The 20000-nt window shown below is 41.0% G+C and overlaps 3 protein-coding genes across 4 annotated transcripts in view; 2 read left to right on the forward strand and 1 right to left on the reverse strand.

Annotated features, from left to right (window-relative positions):
* pde8a (phosphodiesterase 8A) overlaps positions 1-5292 on the forward strand; it is a 45234-nt gene extending 39942 nt beyond the window's left edge. For both annotated transcript variants that reach the window (XM_060878470.1, XM_060878468.1), the window contains 7 exons: positions 25-160; positions 408-606; positions 705-922; positions 1377-1509; positions 1892-2053; positions 2874-3003; positions 3545-5292. In XM_060878470.1, the coding sequence (XP_060734453.1) occupies positions 25-160; positions 408-606; positions 705-922; positions 1377-1509; positions 1892-2053; positions 2874-3003; positions 3545-3651 (1085 nt within the window). In that variant the 3' untranslated portion in view covers positions 3652-5292. The remainder of the gene's footprint in view (positions 1-24; positions 161-407; positions 607-704; positions 923-1376; positions 1510-1891; positions 2054-2873; positions 3004-3544) is intronic.
* An 857-nt stretch (positions 5293-6149) lies between these two features.
* On the forward strand, positions 6150-12547 carry LOC132851525 (KH homology domain-containing protein 4-like). Its single transcript, XM_060878471.1, has 14 exons — positions 6150-6314; positions 7199-7448; positions 7968-8087; positions 8208-8287; positions 8367-8419; positions 8579-8781; positions 9905-10113; positions 10237-10297; positions 10968-11025; positions 11134-11327; positions 11424-11537; positions 11786-11853; positions 11939-12027; positions 12271-12547. Exons 1-14 carry the CDS (start codon positions 6298-6300, stop codon positions 12390-12392), a joined length of 1638 nt encoding a protein of 545 aa, XP_060734454.1. The 5' UTR covers positions 6150-6297; the 3' UTR covers positions 12393-12547.
* Positions 12548-16865: 4318 nt separating this feature from the next.
* The window catches only part of LOC132851526 (fibronectin type III and SPRY domain-containing protein 2), a 9708-nt gene continuing 6573 nt past the window's right edge, over positions 16866-20000 (reverse strand). Inside the window, exons 11-13 of the mRNA XM_060878472.1 lie at positions 17935-18067; positions 17664-17840; positions 16866-17510 (exon numbers count right to left, since the gene is read on the reverse strand). Of these exons, the coding sequence (XP_060734455.1) occupies positions 17252-17510; positions 17664-17840; positions 17935-18067 (569 nt within the window). The 3' untranslated portion in view covers positions 16866-17251. The remainder of the gene's footprint in view (positions 17511-17663; positions 17841-17934; positions 18068-20000) is intronic.

Here is a 20000-nt window from a genome sequence, read left to right on the forward strand (position 1 = left end):
CCCAAACTCATCTGTCTGTCGTAGAGTCACATCACATCCCCAGTCACCTGACCACACCTCTGTCTCTGAACGACATCCCACCACGAGTCGCTCAAACGATGGAGAATGAAGAATCTTGGGACTTTGACATTTTCAGTCTGGAGGCAGCGACCATGAAAAGGTTCACATGCCCTTATTCACACCTCTTTATAAAGTCGCTAACGTTTCTTTCTGATGTTGCTTTCATATCTATAATCTAATTTTTGTTTGATAGCCAAGTCCCAGTAAATAAAGTAACACCCCTGTGTATGCTATGAAATGGTTTGCTCCAATATTTCCATGTGGTCTAGAATAAAACCTTGGATGGTGATATATTGTAAAATATTACAGTGTACACTCAGACAAAGTCAGTATCGTTCCCCAATCAGGCCGCTGACGTATTTGGGGCTAAAGATCTTCTCGAGGTTTGGAGTGTGTGAGTTCCTGAACTGTTCAGAGGGAACTCTGCGCTCATGGCTGCAGGTCATTGAAGCTAATTATCACGCCAGTAACTCATACCATAACTCCACCCACGCTTCTGATGTGCTACATGCCACCGCCTACTTCCTGTGCAAGGAACGTGTAAAGGTATACACACACACACACACACACAGTAGAGTTAGTCAGCACTTTTCTCAGATCATTTACACAAAGATGGAAAACCCACCACTTCTTTCTGATTTCAGCAAAGTCTGGATCCGATCGATGAGGTAGCAGCTCTGATCGCAGCAACAGTGCACGATGTCGATCACCCGGGACGAACAAACTCCTTCCTGTGTAACGCAGGAAGTGACCTCGCTATTCTATACAACGACACAGCCGTGTTGGAGAGTCACCACGCCGCACTCGCCTTCCAGCTCAGCACACGTGACGACAAGAGCAACATCTTTAAGAATATGGAGAGGTATACTCTACACACACATACGCACACACACACGCACACACACGCAAACACACACACACACACACACATACGCACACACACACACACACACACACACACATACAATGCTCACTTGCATCAAATCATATGTGCTTAGGATTTGTTTTAGAAACACAAGTAATCGTTCAGAATGAATCAGAGTCATATAAAGCACTGGTTTCACTTTTGGAAGTAAAAATGATTCACTCAAAATGAATCAACGGCTCTCAGTTGTAATCAGGTTTGCTTGCAGTGAGTAGAATTTTTTCAGAGAATCAGATTCACTCAGCCAGGTTTGGATTCGTTCACAGATTACTTTCATTGTAAATTTGATTTGGTTTGATTTGCAGAAAATCAGATTCCTGTACAAAAAGGATTGATGATGATGGTGGTGGTGGTGATGATGATGGTGATGATGATACTGTTGTTTACACAGGAACGAGTACCGGACACTGAGGCAGGCCATAATCGACATGGTTCTCGCCACTGAAATGACCAAACACTTTGAACACGTCAACAAATTCGTCAACAGCATTAATAAGCCGCTTGCTGCCTTGGAGGAAAACGGGGTGAGAAACACACACACTCACACATACACTGACACACACACACACACACACACACACACAGTCAGGTCTAATGTTCCTGATGGTGGTTGTTTCTTAACTTCATTCTGTGTGTGGCTATAGGCTATAGGGTGTGTGTGTGTGTGTGCGTGTGTGAGTGAGAGGGGGAATGTGCCATGTTGGTAGCAGGTTTCTTATGACAGTGTGAAATGCAGCACTGTTTTATCTGTAACCCCTAATGAAAACATTTACATGTGCTAAATAATTAATTAATATGTTTGTGCACGTGTGTGTGTGTGTGTGTGTGTGTGTGTGTGTGTGTGTGTGTGTGTGTGTGTGTGTGTGTGTGTGTGTGTGTGTGTGCATGTGTAAATGCGTGCCTCAGAGTAACAGTGATGATGAAGTGAAGGGGATCCTCACTGTGGCAGAGAACCGGATGCTGATCAAGCGGATGCTGATAAAGTGTGCTGACATCTCGAACCCCTGCAGACCACTGCAGCTCTGTATCGAGTGGGCGGGGCGTATCTCTGAGGAGTACTTCGCTCAGGTGTGTGTTCATACAGTAAGGAACAGGTGATGCTGTATAGCATGTATAGTGTGTTAGTATAGTATAATAAGTGTAGTCTAGTATAATGAGTGTAGTATAGTATAATGAGTGTAGTATAGTTGTGTAGTATAATAGTGTAGTATAATAGTGTGGTATAGTTGTGTAGTATAATAGTGTAGTATAATAGTGTGGTATAGTTGTGTAGTATAATAGTGTAGTATAGTTGTGTAGTATAATAGTGTAGTATAATAGTGTGGTATAGTTGTGTAGTATAATAGTGTAGTATAGTTGTGTAGTATAATAGTGTGGTATAGTTGTGTAGTATAATAGTGTGGTATAGTTGTGTAGTATAATAGTGTGGTATAGTTGTGTAGTATAATAGTGTAGTATAGTTGTGTAGTATAATAGTGTGGTATAGTTGTGTAGTATAATAGTGTGGTATAGTTGTGTAGTATAATAGTGTGGTATAGTTGTGTAGTATAATAGTGTAGTATAGTTGTGTAGTATAATAGTGTAGTATAGTTGTGTAGTATAATAGTGTAGTATAGTTGTGTAGTATAATAGTGTGGTATAGTTGTGTAGTATAATAGTGTGGTATAGTTGTGTAGTATAATAGTGTGGTATAGTTGTGTAGTATAATCTATTCTTAACATATAATTATAGATTGTTTAGTAAATGTACTTAATTATAATAATATTTATTATATTGTATAATAATCTACAAGTGTGTATTGTTTACTTCTGTTAAAATGTGTGTGTGTGTGTGTGTGTGTGTGTGTGTGTGTGTGTGTGTGTGTGTGTGTGTGTGTGTGTGTGTGTAGACAGATGAAGAGAAAAGACAGGGTCTGCCTGTGGTAATGCCTGTGTTTGACCGGAACACCTGCAGCATTCCCAAATCCCAGATTTCCTTTATTGACTACTTCATCACAGACATGTTTGACGCCTGGGATGGTAAACACACACACACACACACACACACACACACACGTATATATGTAGTCATTGATTGTTTAGGATGGCCAATTAGTAATTAAGATAGAGAGACAGATAATTATATATTTGGATAATATTATTGAGTAAATAAGATCTTCTGTTTGAAACAGTGTCAGTGAGTCATTTGGTCAGTGAGGGAGTCACTTGTTTAGTGACTCAGTCAGTGTGTGTAATAAGAGAGGTAATTTAATGTGTGTCAGTCAGTATGTGATTTGTTCAATAAGTCAGTCAGTGAGCCATTTGGTTAATGATTCTTTTATTCACTGAGTCATTTAAATCCAAACTCAAATGTATTTGTAAAGTGATTTTAACCATTGACTTTGTTGAACTTGGCAAAGCCTAGCTACTAACCTGTAAGGGTCGATGAGCAAAATGGCACGTCTTGAGATCTGTTTATTTTGCGTGTGTGTGTGTGTGTGTGTGTGTGTGTGTGTGTGTGTGTGTGTGTGTGTGTGTGTGTGTGATTAGCATTAATGTTTTCTCTTCTGTTTCTCTGCAGCTTTTGCTGATTTGCCAAATCTCATGCAGCATTTAGACAACAACTTTAAGTATTGGAAAGGTTTGGACGAACGCAAACTACACAGCCTGAGACCGCCGCCTGAGTAGTTGATCACACACACACACACACACAGTCAATAGTATGGCTTCGTCTTCAATTTCTCTCATGGACTAAATAAAAGCGACTCTCTAAACCTGGACTTTATGATGGTATGAGACTCAACGCCCCCTGCTGGTTTAAATGAACACACACTCGGACTACACGTGTGGCCTTCCAGCGCACGGCTTTACAGGGTGTGTGTGTGTGTGTGTGTGTGTGTGTGTGTGTGTGTGTGTGTGTGTGTGTGTGTGTGTGTGTGTGTGTGTGTGAAGAGCATCAGGAAACACTAAGATCATCCCACCTCACTCTCATCCTCTACTCACTCATTTGTCTGTTTTGTATTTATTTTTTTTCCTTGTTGTTCTACACTAATCATTAATGATGCGAGTGATTTGTAGCTAAACCGATGAATCTCAGAAGCCAAAGCTGATTAACACACACGAACAATAATCCTCTGACCCATGTCATTATCATAAACATGTCTATTTTTTTAACTGAACGACGTTACTTCCTGTTGCACTGTAGAGGGCTGGGCATGTGCCGATCATCGAGTAGATGAAATATCACGATATATATTAATATATAACACGCACAATATTATCTTTAACAAATATCATTCAGCAGGAGGCTGTATGGGTTTAGAGATAAAGGATTTCTTTTTAAAGGCCTTAGTTTGGAGAGTGAGATGAGAAGGTGATTCTGTTCTGGGGGTTTTTTGAGATTCCTTTTATTTTATACCTTTGTTTCCTTTTTGGATATCTTTCTCTACATCATTCTTTACTTAATTCTACTTCTATTATTTTTCTTCTTTTATAACTTTTTTCATATTTTTTTCTTTTTCATATAATTTTGCTTTTTGTTTTTCATCCTTTTTGTATTTTTTGCCTGCATTTGTCATTATTTATTTTCTTAATTTTTATTTTAATTTTCTTTTTCTTTAGTTTTGTTTGCATCCTTTTCTTTCTTTCTTTCTTTCTTTCTTTCTTTCTTTCTATTTAAAAGACACAGCAGATCTAGTATTTTTCTTCCAATGTGGTATCGTGATTTTTATTGTGTACCGTGATTAATGTTTAAGCGGTTACACTGATATGAATTTGATATCGGCATATGCCTAATCAGATGTGAACGATGGATGAAGTGTGTGTGTGTTTGTGTGTGTGTGTGTGTTTGTCCAGAGCCTCATGGGAAGGCAGAGAGTTTCAGCATGGTGAGAATCTGTGAACCGTGTTTTGGACTTGAATGATTTTTTTTTTCCCAGCGAGGGTTTTTGTATCCGGTTTATCCTACTGAAGAGACTGCCTTATTTTATACGCTATTTATACAGCACAGCCCACTGTCTCACTGCGGCGGACACCTGTCTCACTGCGGCGGACACCTGTCTTTCTGTGGTGGACACCAGTCTCACTGCGGCGGACATCCGGACACATTTGTAATAACACACCGCTGAAACAGAACGCTGAGTAAAGCTCCATATTTTTGTATAGACTCTGAATTTTACACTGGAAAAAAACACGAGCAGCAGCCGAGGAGGAAGGTGATGGGTAATGATGATGATGATGATGATGAAGCTATGTGGATCTGTGTGACATGTTACAGGTGTAAAGCAAAATTTTATTCTGAAATGAAGAATATAAAGGAGTTTTCTCTTATTTAGTGTCTGTATTAATGTCTTTAATCACAGTTCATACACCAGCCTCAGGCTCAGGTAAGGGCTGTGACCTAAAGTCAGAAGGTGGGACCTGGATGTAAAAGTTCACACACTTATGAAACTTTATGTACATAAACTGTTACTGAGACACACAGACTACTAACTTAGTGCTGAACTGGTGGCTATATGCTTCTATTACTTTTGCTTTGTAGCTCAATACATTAGCTTTAAACATGTCTTCCGTCAGCTGCGTGTCAGGAGTTTATGTTTTAATGGCTTTATTAATTTCTAAAAGATAAACTCACTGTTACAGAGTCACAAAGACTTTGTCAACACACAGGACTGTCAACATCTGGATTGTGATTGGTACAAAATCTGACCAATCAGAGATCAAGCTGGAGTGTTATTTACATATTTATTATTAATTATATTATAATTATTTACATATTCATTATATTTATTACAATTATTTACATATTTATTATTAATTATATTTATTATAATTATTTACATATCAAAAGATATTTTATACTTAATACAAACCGGTGACGACGTGGCTTTCACGTGTCTAAACAAACTGTAAATAGACTTTAACAGGATTATTAATATTAATAATTTATTATTTATTAACTATTAATATTAAATCTAATCATACAGAGAATGTGAAAGATGTCCGTATAATGTCTTCGTTTCTGTGCGTGTTGTTCATGTTTGTTGTTAATGTGATAATATATCTAGCTTTTTTTTTTATTCCTAAAGTAAAAGTCGAAGTTTATTTCTTGAGAAAACTTATTAATCGTCTCTGCGCATGCGCTGTGTAACATAGAAAAAGGGGGTCGGCAGACGCGTGCACTGAGACAAGTGCGCATGCGCAGTTCGACAGGCCTAAGCGCAGCGGCTAACTCTGAGGTGACTTCAGGATACTAAACTTGTGTTCAGTATTTTTAACGAAAATAAACACTTAAAGGTTGATTTATTTTACTTTTTTAACACACTTTGATACAAGATGGCATCGGGGACGCCGTAAGTATATTTCAACGCTTATTATAAAGATATCTTTGTGTACAGAGCTGTTGTAGTTAAACGGCTAGTTCAGTTAGCTTAGCATCTCACACTTAGGCTAGTTAGCTAGCAGCTAGCAGGTTCCTCAGAATCCGAATCAGAATCCGCTTAGTGTTCGTCATAGATATCTGAGTGTTAATGTGAGAGCACACACACACACACACACACACACACACACACACACACAAACACAATAGTCTTTATATCATAATAAAGCTGATTGTTTTGTACAAAGCTAATGTTTATTTGCGTTCATTAAATTTGTAGAATAAAATTGCTGTTGTAAAGATAATGGAGGGTCTGAAAGCGGTCTCTGTGAGTCCCAGAGTGTCGCTGATACTAACCTCCTATAATAGAGCTGTGGAGCTGAACAGGCCAAGTGTGGGGAAAGGAACACTGGGGCCTACTAGCTTCACACACACACACACACACACACACACACACACATATATACATATATACACACACACACACACACACACACACACCCCTATAATATAGCTGTGGAGCTGAACAGGCCAAGTGTGGGGAGAGGAACACTGGGGCCTACTAGCTTCACACACACACACACATATATATATATATATATATATATATATATATATATATATATATACACATATATATACACACACACACACACACACACACACACACACACCCCTATAATATAGCTGTGGAGCTGAACAGGCCAAGTGTGGGGAGAGGAACACTGGGGCCTACACATACACACACGTATGCGCACAAACATGCACGCACACACTCACTCACACACACTTCTGCATTAACACTAAGTTTATATTCTTTCACACGTTACATTAATTTAGCTCCACTTTCCCTTTCAGATGCCTGAACAGTCGCTGGGATCAGCCCAAGTCCAAAGCAGCCCTGCTGCAGGGGATTATGGGAAATGTGTCCACTAACAATGCAGTTAAGGTGACCCCAAGTTCAGCTGTTACACCAGGGGCAAGTTCTCCAGCTCCTTCTGCCCCAGCACAGGGAGGAGTGGAGATGGCCACTGCAATGGCTGCCAAGCTTAATGCAATGTTAATGGCTAAAGGAAAACTCAAAGCACCTCAGCCTTTACCGAGTAAGGTACTGATCTCCAACACGGGGCTTAGGGACGTGGGCTGTTCACACCACATGACGGGTCGGGGCATATTTATTATAAATAAATCTGTTTAAAGTGGATAAAGTTAGAGCAGTGCTGAGAGATGTGTACAGCATGTACAACGTTTAATCTTCCTCAATTACACAAATTGGGTACAAGTTTGTAAAGTGTCATCCAGACAATCTTCTGGAATGATTTCTTAGGCCAGCTCAGTGGTGCCTGTGGGCTGACTTTAAGGCAGATGTGTGTATAGAGACATAACATGGAAAAAAGAAAGTAGCAGTGGATTGTGTGTGTGTGTGTCTGAGAATGTAACTAGTTCAGTTCACTTTACTAATCTATTTCAAGAGCAAGGGGGTAGTAAAAAAAGCCAAGCACATGCACAGCTGAATTTCACACTGATGTATGTAGTGTATTATTTTTGTATAAATACTTGGCTTTAGGACATGTGAGTACATGGTTACGACAGTTTCGTGTGTGTGTGTGTGTGTGTGTGTGTGTAGGCTCCTCCTAGTGCCCCTGTACCTGTTAGCAGTGAGGAGATCGTTGTCACAGAAGTGGATATTAATGATGTGCCTGTGAACTGCAGGAATCTGCTGACCAAAAGCAAAACACAGGAAGAGGTGTGTTTCACTCGCTCATCCCCCCCCACCCCCCCAAGAAATGAAAACAATGTGACGTCTGACACACAACAGAGATTTCACTATTAATTACATACTTTTATACAAAATCTCTCCCATCAGATTCGTCTGTACAGCGGTGCGCTGGTCTCCACTAAAGGCCTGTTCCTGGGTGATGCTGAGAAGTCCACCTACAAAGGAGGGTGTGTATGTGCTACATCTGTGTATATAATCGTGTCTGATTCACCTTGTCCTTTCACTCATCAACATTTCCTGTTGTAGAGAGCGTCCTCTGTATCTGCACGTTCAGGGACGAAGCCAGGATGAAGTCAACAGTACGTTTTACTTCTTTCATGTGTTTAGTGTTTTTCTGTAAGGGTCTGGTATTTAATCACAGTTTAACTGTAATGTGGAGCCTACAGAATTGGACATGAGAATTTTTTTAAACATCTTGAGACATTATAGACGTTAAAAGCTTATTGATTTCTTCGCAGAGGCCGTGATGCGTATCAAAGAAATAATCTCAGAGGATGTGTTGCGAGCATCAGGGGGCCAGCAGCCGGCTGTAATGCCCCCGGTTCCTGTTTACCCCCAGCCCCCACGACCTTCTGCTCCCCCACAGCCACATCTCCCTACGCCACGCCCCCCAAATGCTCCTGTAACACCCGCACACAGACCCCCTCCTCCTCATGCTGGGGTAGGTACCTCACTATTAACCCTAGGGCTAAGTGGGGGTTGTGTTCCAGTCCTGTTTCTAGCACACCCTTGTGCACGTCCGCTTGGTTGAGACAACTTTGCTGTGGTGTGAATTAGCACACTTACTAGCTGTTTAACACATCAGCCAGCTAAAATATCAACACATACAGGTTGATCACAACTCTGAAGCCAGCTGATTAGTGCTCTTAACACCTGGTGAGCTGATGTGACTGAGTGTGAAAAAACTGTGTAAATCAGTTACGTTGGAACACACTCGACCTGGACAGTGAGATTGGTCCAGTCTAGGGGAAGTGGACAAGGGTGTGTTGAGAGCGGTATTGGAACACTGCATGCGTGTGTGTGTGGAGGTTAATGAAGGCGAGGCCATCGGAGATCATTTGGCTCTTGCTGATACCCACCTCCTAAATCAACCTCAGCAGGGAGAAACTGGCCGATCTGCAGAGATCATGGCCTGCACTGCTCCTGCTTACACACACACACACACACACACACACACACACACTCACTCAAATTGATCACGACAGGAGAACATGGCTGGTGCTGCTGTTTTGAAGACTGTCAATAGCAACAGTAGTTTGTTTGCAGTGGCTGAGACATCTATGAACACCAAGGTGAACTTTAAACCTTTTAAAGCAAATAGCTGACTCTTAACCAAAGACCAGTTCTCTAACACTCAACTCCACCACGGTTAAGTAGTTACACCGAGAGGTTTGCGTCCGTGAACGCCGGTGTAGCCGAGTGATGCTGTTGTCAGGCTATAACATGTTTAACGTGCTTTTGAAATAAATCTGAACTTGAAAGCAACGATTTGATTTTCCTTTTTTAATTCTTATGAAACCTGCGAATGAGTACAAATTTAACTAGCAAACCTAGCTGTGTAGTTATGACCTAACCTGTAAGTCACCTCTTAACCGTAGAGAAAAGGTACTTAAAGAAATTTAATAACTGTAACATGTACTTTTACAGGAAATGTTTAAGGGTGTAGATTAGTGTAGCACGTGTCCATGTGCTTTGGGAGTGGGTGGGGTTGGAGCAGTGTATATGGATCTCTAGTAGCTTAAGGGTTTAGTGTGTAATCACTGTACCTCTGGTGCTGGTTGCAGAGTTTTGTGCACACTAAGCTATTTGTAGGATTGGAGCAATGCCTGCCGGACTTCAACGTGAACGAGAAGGTGGAAGGACCGAACGGCTCGTACCTGCAGCACATCCAGACGGAGACCGGGGCGCGCGTCTTCCTGCGAGGGAAGGGCTCAGGCTACATCGAACAGGCCTCACGGAGAGAGTCATTCGAACCCCTGTACCTCTACATCAGGTAATTTAGTTTAGCAGACAGTCTCATTATAACAAGCTGAGCTCAGTAATATTACAACATTCATTAGGAGCACTTTTGCAGCAAAGATAAAATGTGACCTAAAGTTTAACATGTTTTTAATAGCCACCCAAACTCTGCTGGCCTGGAATCAGCCAAGAAACTCTGTGAGAGCCTTCTGGAGACGGTAGGTATTAAATTTATCCCCAAATGACTTTCCTGCCCAAGAGGGGCTTTGACTGACGTGTAAAGTAAACCATCAGATTTTGTTCAGCATGTTTAGGGCATAAAAATGTAAAGTTGATGTCCATACAAAAAGAAACCAGCTTGCAGCCATCGATTGTTCATTTAAAACAATGTTGTACAAATTAATGAGTCTAGACTGTGAACTTCACATCATTTAGAAAGTCTAGCAGTTAGCTGACAAGCTCAGAGTCACAGATGTAAGCACAACAGCTTTCTTCCAGGAACAAGTAGAGCATCACAATGATCTTTTTTTTTTTTTTTTTCCTGGTGGACTGTTAAACAATGGCACACGCATCTCAAACCGATCAGATGATGACTCTAACTCCTGAAGCTTTTCATTTTTTGTCATCTTTCAGCCAATGTTTTGTGAGCATGTCGTTTAAGGCTGAGACTAAAACAGCTTTGACTGGCATGACGTGCTAATGAATAGATGTCCCAGCTAATCTGACCTGGTGCTGGCCACAAGGTGGCAGTGTTACTGCTTAAACCACTAACTAATCGCAGTCGTCTGAAAATAACCATATAAAACATGTATAACCAAAAGTTTGTGAATGAGGCAGAATTAATAACCAGGGGTCATCACTAATGAGGGGTGTGTGTGTGTGCTGCAGGTACGGGCTGAACACACGCGTATGGTATCTGTGTACACAGCTACTGGTTCCACACAAGGTAATGCTTCCAAATGTGGCTATTTTATGTTTATTTCCCTAAATTATTCACTTAAAATTGTTCAGTTTGTGAGACTGACTTAAGTGGTGTGTGTGTGTGTGTGTGTAGCAACATACCAGTCACACGGATACTCGTCCTCCAGCAGCAGTAGTTATAGCAGCCAGTCGTGGTACGGCTACACCAGCGTTTACCCATCATACCCAGGGACAGGAAGTTACTGGGGTGGAGCAGACGGTGCAGACAGTGCACAGATGGTGCAGTACCCCATGTGTCCTCGCAAACCCACTTCGTTTATACTGCAGGTTAGTACAGTACACACACGGAGATGATTCAATACAATGGCTGCAAAATTGTTAATCGACGTCTCCATCGTGTGTGTGTGTGTGTGTGTGTGTTAGGATGAAGTCAAGACCTCAGATGCTGCTGCAAACGACTCCTCCAGTGTTTCCAGCCCAAAGAGATGCTTCATAGAGGAGAGTGAAGAGGAGGAAGGAGGACAAGAGTTAACACAGGTGGGATTTTTATGCTCGATGTCCTTTAACACAGAAGTGTTAGTTAGTTAGTAGTAGTTCTCCGGTCAGTTGGTTTGTCCAGACCAGAGTCTACCATGTGACTCCTGGTCAATATTTAATTTTAGAGAGTAAAGACATTTTCAAGCCTTTTATTGTAGTAATTAATGATGATTAGCACAGGTCTAGTTCATGTATAATGTGTAATGTTACTGTGTGTGTGTGTGACGTGTACATGCTCATAAATACAGGAGCCTAAACCAGATGTTCCAGTGGAAGAGACCTCGTCTAGCGGTGATAATGTCAGCAGATCAGACCTGTAAGCTCTCCCTCTACACTCTGATCTCATGTGTTCAGTTCTGTTGTTATGACAACACGTACAATACACTGTGTCTTCTGTGTAGGACACTGATGCCTCCTCCACCTCTACCTGTGGTGTCGCTCCCAGCACCACTCAAGAGACCGAGACAAGAGCCTGGTCACTCACACACAGGTATGAACCACACACACACACACACACACACACACCCTTACATTAGTCTTTACACAGTTATATACTGCTAGTGTTAATACAGACTGAACCCGTGTCCTATAATGAAGAAAGAATTATGCTGAGTATGAGCTCGATAATGATGGGGATAAAAATAGTCTAACGTCCTGTCCTCAGGCACACACCACTTTTCTAACCCTGGGATTTTGCTCCAGATTTAATTTAGTACCTGTTTTATTTTCTCAGATGAAGAAGAGGTGAAGAAGGTGAAGATCTCCTCAGACTCTTTAGGCCTCGTCCCTTACGGCGGAGACTCTTCGGACGAGGAAGAGGAGAAAACTCACAGTGGGAGAAAAAGCCATTCTTAACAATACATGCACAGACTCAGTTCTCCCCTAAACTACCCCCAAACCTGTTAGGTGTGACCCCTGACCCCCTCAAGTCCTTCTCTAAGCTGAACTTTTCTGAGTTTGGAAAATGTAACTGTTCCTATGGAATAAAATCTCAACCTCAAAAATCTCAACATCTCTTCAGACTTTTTCTATTTGCTCACATCTTTATTTTTAGACATGATCTGAAACATCACGATCAGTAGACTGAGCATTATGGAGACCTGATTTGGTTTAGAACATTACTGGTTAAACTGGGCAACTAGAGACCAGTGTAGATCCATTATACTGTAATGACGTGATGACCCTCGGCTGGGTAGCTGTAATGTCTGGTGGTGTTTAGAGGAGGATTTTTATTGGTACAATAAAGTGAACCTGAGTTTCTTGTTCTTTTTGCTGGTTTCCTAAATCTTTTGCCCCTGTTGTAAAACTCTCAGGACTCAGAAACATCAGACTAGAATGCAGTTCTTGTCACTCCTGAAGATCTCCAGTAGAGGTCACACTCTCCCTTGTTTGTTTAGCCAAGCTTGTGATCGTCTGTCCATCTTCTGAGGCACCAGTTTATCAGATTGTGAGGCTTCTAGAGCTTTTGTTTCAGTGGCTGCTAAATGTTCTGCTGTACCTTTTTAGTTGAGTCTGAAGATCCATCAATGAGCATCAGACAGGTTTGTGTGTAGAGAGACCGAGACCTCTACAGTTAAGGGGCTTGAACACGGCCCATTCAGACCCCATGTCTGTGATCTCACGTTGTCCATGAGCACAAACAGACTATTAGAATCTTACATCATAACTGTATGGTGATGATCCAGGATCCATGTGCAGAGTTTAATACACAAATACAAACTGTAATAACAATAGCGGTGTAATGAAAACAGCAGAGAAGGTCAAAACTGTAAGGATAAAGGATGTAGCAGTCAAACGTTTAGTCAGATTGTTTTCCTTATTTTTAAAGTACATTAACATTATTTACATTGACATTATTTCCTGTTCAGTGTCACCCAGATGAGGATGAGGTTCACTTCTGAGTCTCTCAAGGTTTCTTCCTCACCATCTCAGGGAGGTTTTCCTCACCACCGTCACCTCAGACTTGATCATATGGGATCAAGTGGGGGTCACGGTGGCTTAGTGGTTAGCACGTTCGCCTCACACCTCCAGGGTTGGGGGTTCGATTCCCACCTCCACCTTGTGTGTGTGTGGAGTTTGCATGTTCTCCCCGTACCTCGGGGGTTTCCTCCGGGTACTCCGGTTTCCTCCCCCGGTCCAAAGACATGCATGGTAGGTTGATTGGCATCTCTGGAAAATTGTGCGTAGTGTGTGAGTGAATGAGTGTGTGTGTGTGTGCCCTGTGATGGGTTGGCACTCCGTCCAGGGTGTCCAGGGTCACCTGCCTTGGTGCCCGATGACGCCTGAGATAGGCACAGGCTCCCCGTGACCCGAGGTAGTTTGGATAAGCGGTAGAAGATGAATGAATGTTTCTAAACTTTTTCAGAAACATAGATTAGGACTTTTATTGACTTGAAAAGACAAATATCAAGTGAAAATAAATAAAAGAATAAAAAGAAAAACACAAGCAGCAAATCAAAGGAGATCTGAATGAACAGGTCTTTACTTTGATTTTAAGAAGACTTATAGAGCTAGAAAGTGTCATCAATGTCTATAGAATATTATTCTGGGGTTTAAGGGTGAAGTTAAGGATATTGTTTTGTTTGACCAGAATTCAGTTGATCAGGTTTGATAAAGCTTTTGTTGCATAAAAAACAGACACATACATGTCGCTGTAGTCACGTTAAACATGATCTTTGATAAATCTCATGCTTATACTGCATCAATGCAGTCCTTTCTCCGTTTTTAGGCTTCCATTCATTTCACCTTAACACTTATTAATGTACGTATTTACACAAGGAACCTGAAATACCACTTCTGTTTCCCGCCATACAATAATCACATACATGTCTTTTTCATTGTTAAACTCTAATAAACAGAACTGTGTTTACTTTTATCATCTCTGGGAACTGAACTGCTATATTACTGCTTTATGGGATTTAAAAACAAGTTAAACAAGTGCTTTAAAATCTTTGAATATAAAAAACATCCCTACACAATATGGTGCTTTTACACAAGAATAAGTTATTTATTTATTTTAATTACGAGCAGTGTAGATTTTATTCTTGTATAAGTGTATAGTGAAGAGCTCAACTATATTCTTATGAATACTCTGGCAGATCAAACCTGTCTCATTACAAACATCTTGTGTGCTGGAAGAAGAGTCCAGAAGAACAGAATAAAACACATGGGTGTGGCCCTGGTTCATGTTTCTGATGACGTCACTAGCATGTATATCTTAAACAGAATAAGAGAAATGGGTGGAGTCCTAGTTTCCATGTTTCTGATCACGCCACTAGCACGTGATTCACTAACAGCCAATACGATCTACAGAGTTATCCTATAAAAAGCCACTGCACAGACCCCAACTAAACACAATGGCTTGTTCGTGGTGTGCAATAATTTGCTTTCTTATTTTGGTTAATAGCAAGAATGGAGAGACTCGCCAACTTGCCCAACACGTTTATACTTGCAATACGATGATTTTGATTAATAGCAGGATTGGAGAGACTCGCCACCACGTTTATTCTTACAGTATGATGAAACGGCTCAACGAAGCGTTGAACAAATTTCTACCGTTTGCAGAACGAGTGCACAACTTGCTCAACGACTAGTAAGAACAATTTATACCGGGTACGAAATGACTAAACAACTCATATCAATATATACCTGGTACAGAAGGACTCGACAACTCATTTTAACAATATATACCTGGTACGAGGTATAATTTATCATCTCAGTGAAACTGCTGTTATATAACTTGTATGTGTATATTATATATATACATAATAAAAGCTCATGGTGTGTGTGTATTCATGGTGTGTGTGTTCACAGTGTGTGTGTGTTCACTGCTGTGTGTGTGCACTTTGGATGTGTTAAATGCAGAGAATGAATTCTGAGTACCGGTCACCATACTTAGCTGTATGTCACGTCACTTTCACTTTTATCACTTGAATTGTACTAGGTTTAGGTATGATATACTAGGTATGATATATGGGGTAGTGGTGATATATGGGGTAGTGGTGATATATGGGGTAGTGGTGATATATGGGGTAGTGGTGACTCAAGTAGTTAACCCTATCTGCTCTAAGGGCACGGTGTCTTAATCCTGTGCTCCTGACACTACACTGACATTTATTAATCAGATCAAAGCAAATTTATTTTATTTGTCACATCCACACACACACGCACACACACACACACACACACACACACACACACACACACACACACAGGGTGACGACATGCAGTGAAATGCTTTTTGCATCTGTCTGGTATTTAAGCATAAAAGGGATGCAATTAGGGGTAAAAAAAAAAACAAAAAAAAAAACCAAAAGGAGATAAATAAATAAAAAGTATAAACTAAATAAAAACTATATAAAATATGAAAATATGTATCTATGTAAATAAATATATAAAATAAACAAAAAATAAAAGGCAAAGTGTAACCGGAGCAGTCGCGACGGCAGCCAAGCTCAACCGGCGCCATCTTGGATTTGGTCCGAACGCCGACCTTCTGATCCCACAAGCTGCTGAGACATTAACGTTGGGTCCTTGAGCAAGGCCCTTAATGTAATTCTTGTCCATTTGTAGGATTAATAGACAAATAGTTTAGCCTTAATTAGTATGAAGAACATAAACACATTCATGGGATTGTATTTACTGAGTCAGATATTTCTATCCTTTGGAGTGTGTTTTAATTGAACTCCTTATTATGACTCACTTGACTCCTTATTATGACTCACTTGACTCCTTATTATGACTCAATTGACTGAGTCGTTCCAGCTACTTGTCTAAGGGAGTGATCAATTACAGTCACATAAACAGATTTACTTTAAATATGAGAAACTTTTATTTAAAATGGAATATAAATATATGTTGATGTTAACACCAGGAGTCTGTGTGTATTTATTAGACTTGTCCAGCACCAGAAGAACCAGACAGGAACCTGATAAAGAACAGACCACACACTCAGTGTTAGTTCATGTAGTTAAACTTTTTAGACTTACTTATTAAAACAGTGTTAACTTGAATAATGAAGGCTGCTGTTCACAGTACAGTGAATATTTAAAGACTACATTCAGCAGGTCTGTGTGTGATTGTTCAGAGAGATTGTTAGTGATGCTGCAAGCTGCTGAATGTCATTTAATACCAACTGTGTTATGGTTAGAAGACTATCAGGGTTCAGTGATCATGTGTGTGAAGCTACTCTAGATTACTCTATAATCTCTATATAAGTGCTCAAAAATTTTTATTATGAGATTAAAAATAAATCAGTATAGAATACATTGTGAGATTTTCTTCTACTGACTGCAGTCAAACATCGTCTAACTATAGCGCCACCTACTGGTGTAAACATGTACAGAGTAGAATGTGTGAAATATGAAGAAATAAATAAGTACATAATATAAATACATACATTTATTCATTCACTCTTTTATTCATCTCAGTAACCTTGTCACACTCAGATTAAACCTGGAGCCTAATTTTTATTTATTAATCAGATATTTTATTTTATTTCAGAAAAATCACATCAACAAAACTCAAGTAAGAGCTTAATAATTAATTAATAATAACACTAAACTAACAAATGACTGATTCTTTCAAGAATCACAATCTGCAGCTCTGTTTCCATTACAGTCAAACACACACACACACACACACACACACACACACACACACACACACACTTGATCACATGAATTATGTGATACATCATTTTGCATGTGTGTGTTTTATGTGTGAGTGTGTGTGATGTATGATGGTGTAGGAACCCCGGTGTGTATTCTCAGTGACCCAGGTTTATCCAGGGCGAAGCAGGGCAGCACGTTGTGTGTGAAGCAGCACCTGAAGGTGTGTAAGTGTTGCTGTAGGTGTGTGTTGTAGAAGGAGAGTGTGCCACTGTCGTAATCCAGATAAATGCCGACACACAGCGGCTGAACGGTGATGCGCACATCTGCACTCCAGCCGTTATGCAGGAACTCGTACTTGTGTCTGAAATATAATGAAAACCTCATTAAATTCTTCACATTCATCAGCTGGCTTTGTACAAACACCAGTTATAGAGGTGTTTTTTTCCTTTCCATGAGAGGTGGTGTTTTTATTGCTTTGTATGTGTGTGTGTGTCCGTGTCCGTGTGTGTGTCACCTGGAGGGTGTGTGAATGTGTCTCATGCACCACGATGTAGCATTAGCACCAAGATAAGAGCTGCGCTGTGTGTCCTCAAAGGCCACACCCACTCTATACTCTGTCCAGTCATTGACTTCTATTTCCCAGTAGTGATGTCCTCGTACAGGGATGAGGTCACCAAGCACGGCTACACAACTACACACACACACACACACACACACACAGGAATCAGACCTCTTATTATAAATATACACACATTGATACAAGTGTGTGTGTGTGTGAGAGAGACCTGTTGAAGGAGCTTTCAGTGAACACCAGGTCACTCAATGGTAGATCTTCGTCTGGGTAAACAACCGTGAACCCATCATCCAACACACACAGGCTTGGGTGAGCTGTCTCCTTCAGCAGGTGGAAAAAAGTCCCTACACACACATTTTTTTAAACACACATACAACAAATAGGGAAGAAAGTGCTAGTTGAAGTGTTTCATGAATAAGTAGGTCTTTAACCATCATTTAAAGAGTTAAAGTGTGCTTTAACTCTCTACATTTGAATATATTGTCTTCTGGTAAAGTAGGTTCCTGACTTTTGTATACTATCTGCTTAACTATCTGCTGGTTTGTAGGTATCTCTCTCTCTCTCTCTCTCTCCCTCACATTGTAACATTAGTGTCTAGTACTGTTTTGATATATTCTACCATACCTTAACTCTCACTTTGACTGCAAATATGTGCCTTAAACCCATCTCTGTACTCAATTCCTACTCTCGCAGACGCTCTCATCCACAGAGCAGAGGTCACAATCCCAGTAACCTCATCTACCCTCCTCTGTTGTGTAAGTCTCAAACAGTGGTGGTAGGTGGGCTCTGGAATTGTCAGTCTGCTGTGAAAAAAGCTGATTTTATCTCTGCTTTAACTTCCCATTACTCCTTTGATTTTCTTGCGCTAACAGAGACCTGGATATCCCCACAGAACACTGCTACACCAGCTGCTTTATCCTCTGCCTATGCTTTCTCTCACTCACCACGAGAAACAGGCAGGGGTGGTGGTACAGGTTTACTGTTGTCAAGGAGATGGTGCTTTACACCTCTAATCTTGTCTCATTTAACCATCTCCTCTTTTGAATTCCATGCCATTTCAGTTACCTCTCCAATCAACCTTGTTATCATTGTTGTTTACCGCCCTCCTGGTCCCCTAGGTGACTTCCTGGAAGAAATGGACACACTGCTTAGAGTTTTCCCTTCCGATAGCTCCCCCTGACAGTGCTTGGTGACTTCAACCTCCCCTCTGACAAGCTACATTCTTCTTCCCTCCTGTCTCTTCTCGACTCATTCACCCTTACACTCAACAGCTACATCCCCACACCCGTCCTTCTCCAGCTACAGACGTGACTGCTACCCCACTACACGTCTCTGATCATCACCTGGTATCCTTTACCATCACTCTCCCTATCCTACCTAAAACTCTCTCTCACCCCCTCACTCTTATCCGCCGCAACCTTTACTCTGTCTCCCCTTCTTCTGTAGCTTCTGGCACTCTTTCTTCCCTTCCTGATGCTGAGTCTTTTTCCTCACTACCCTTGGACTCGGCCACAGATACTTTCCTCTCTTCTCTTTCCTCAACTATGGACTTTCTCTGCCCTCTGTTCACTAAACCCAAGAAAACCTCTTGTTTTGCTCCTTGGCTTTCAGATGTGCTACACAACAATCGAAGAGAGCTAAGATCATCAGAGAGAAAGTGGAAGAAATCACAAGTTGATGCAGATCTTGATTCTTACCGAACACTTCTTGCCAGGTTCTCCTCAGATGTGACCTCTGCCAAGTCTTCCTTCTACAAGGAAAAACTTGAAGCTTCCTCACATGACCCTCGGAAATTCCACAACATCATCTCTTCTCTGCTCAACCCCCCGGCTCCACCTTTTCATCCTCCCTGACTGCAGAAGACTTTGCTTCTTTCTACCAGGAGAAGATTGAGGAAATCTGCCGGACCTTCACTTCAGCCCCGACTGCACTTACATCTCAGAGTATGGACTCCCCTACACCTTTGTTGTCGCATTTCTCAACTGTAGCAGCAGAAGAGATTTTACAACTCATCCAGTCTTGCAATCCTACCACCTGCCCATTGGATCCACTCCCTTCCACTATGCTCCAGACCATCTCGCAAGACCTTCTGCCCTTCATTACCACTATAGTCAATAGATCCGTAGCATCTGGTCAGGTACCAACTACTTTCAAGAGAGCAAGGGTTATTCCCATCCTAAAGAAACCTGCTCTGGATCCATCAGACATCAGTAACTACAGACCGGTATCACTTCTCTCATTTCTTTCAAAAATTCTTGAGCGCATTGTCTATAATCA

Source organism: Tachysurus vachellii, chromosome 9, assembly GCF_030014155.1.
Source record: "Tachysurus vachellii isolate PV-2020 chromosome 9, HZAU_Pvac_v1, whole genome shotgun sequence".
Lineage (NCBI taxonomy): Eukaryota > Metazoa > Chordata > Actinopteri > Siluriformes > Bagridae > Tachysurus > Tachysurus vachellii.

Excerpts from the sequence above, each read along its gene's own strand:
- LOC132851525 (XM_060878471.1), top strand. Across the intron at positions 8,420-8,578 it reads AAGCCAGGATGAAGTCAACA|AGGCCGTGATGCGTATCAAA; the intron begins GTACGTTTTACT and ends ATTTCTTCGCAG. Across the intron at positions 11,854-11,938 it reads AATGTCAGCAGATCAGACCT|GACACTGATGCCTCCTCCAC; the intron begins GTAAGCTCTCCC and ends TCTTCTGTGTAG.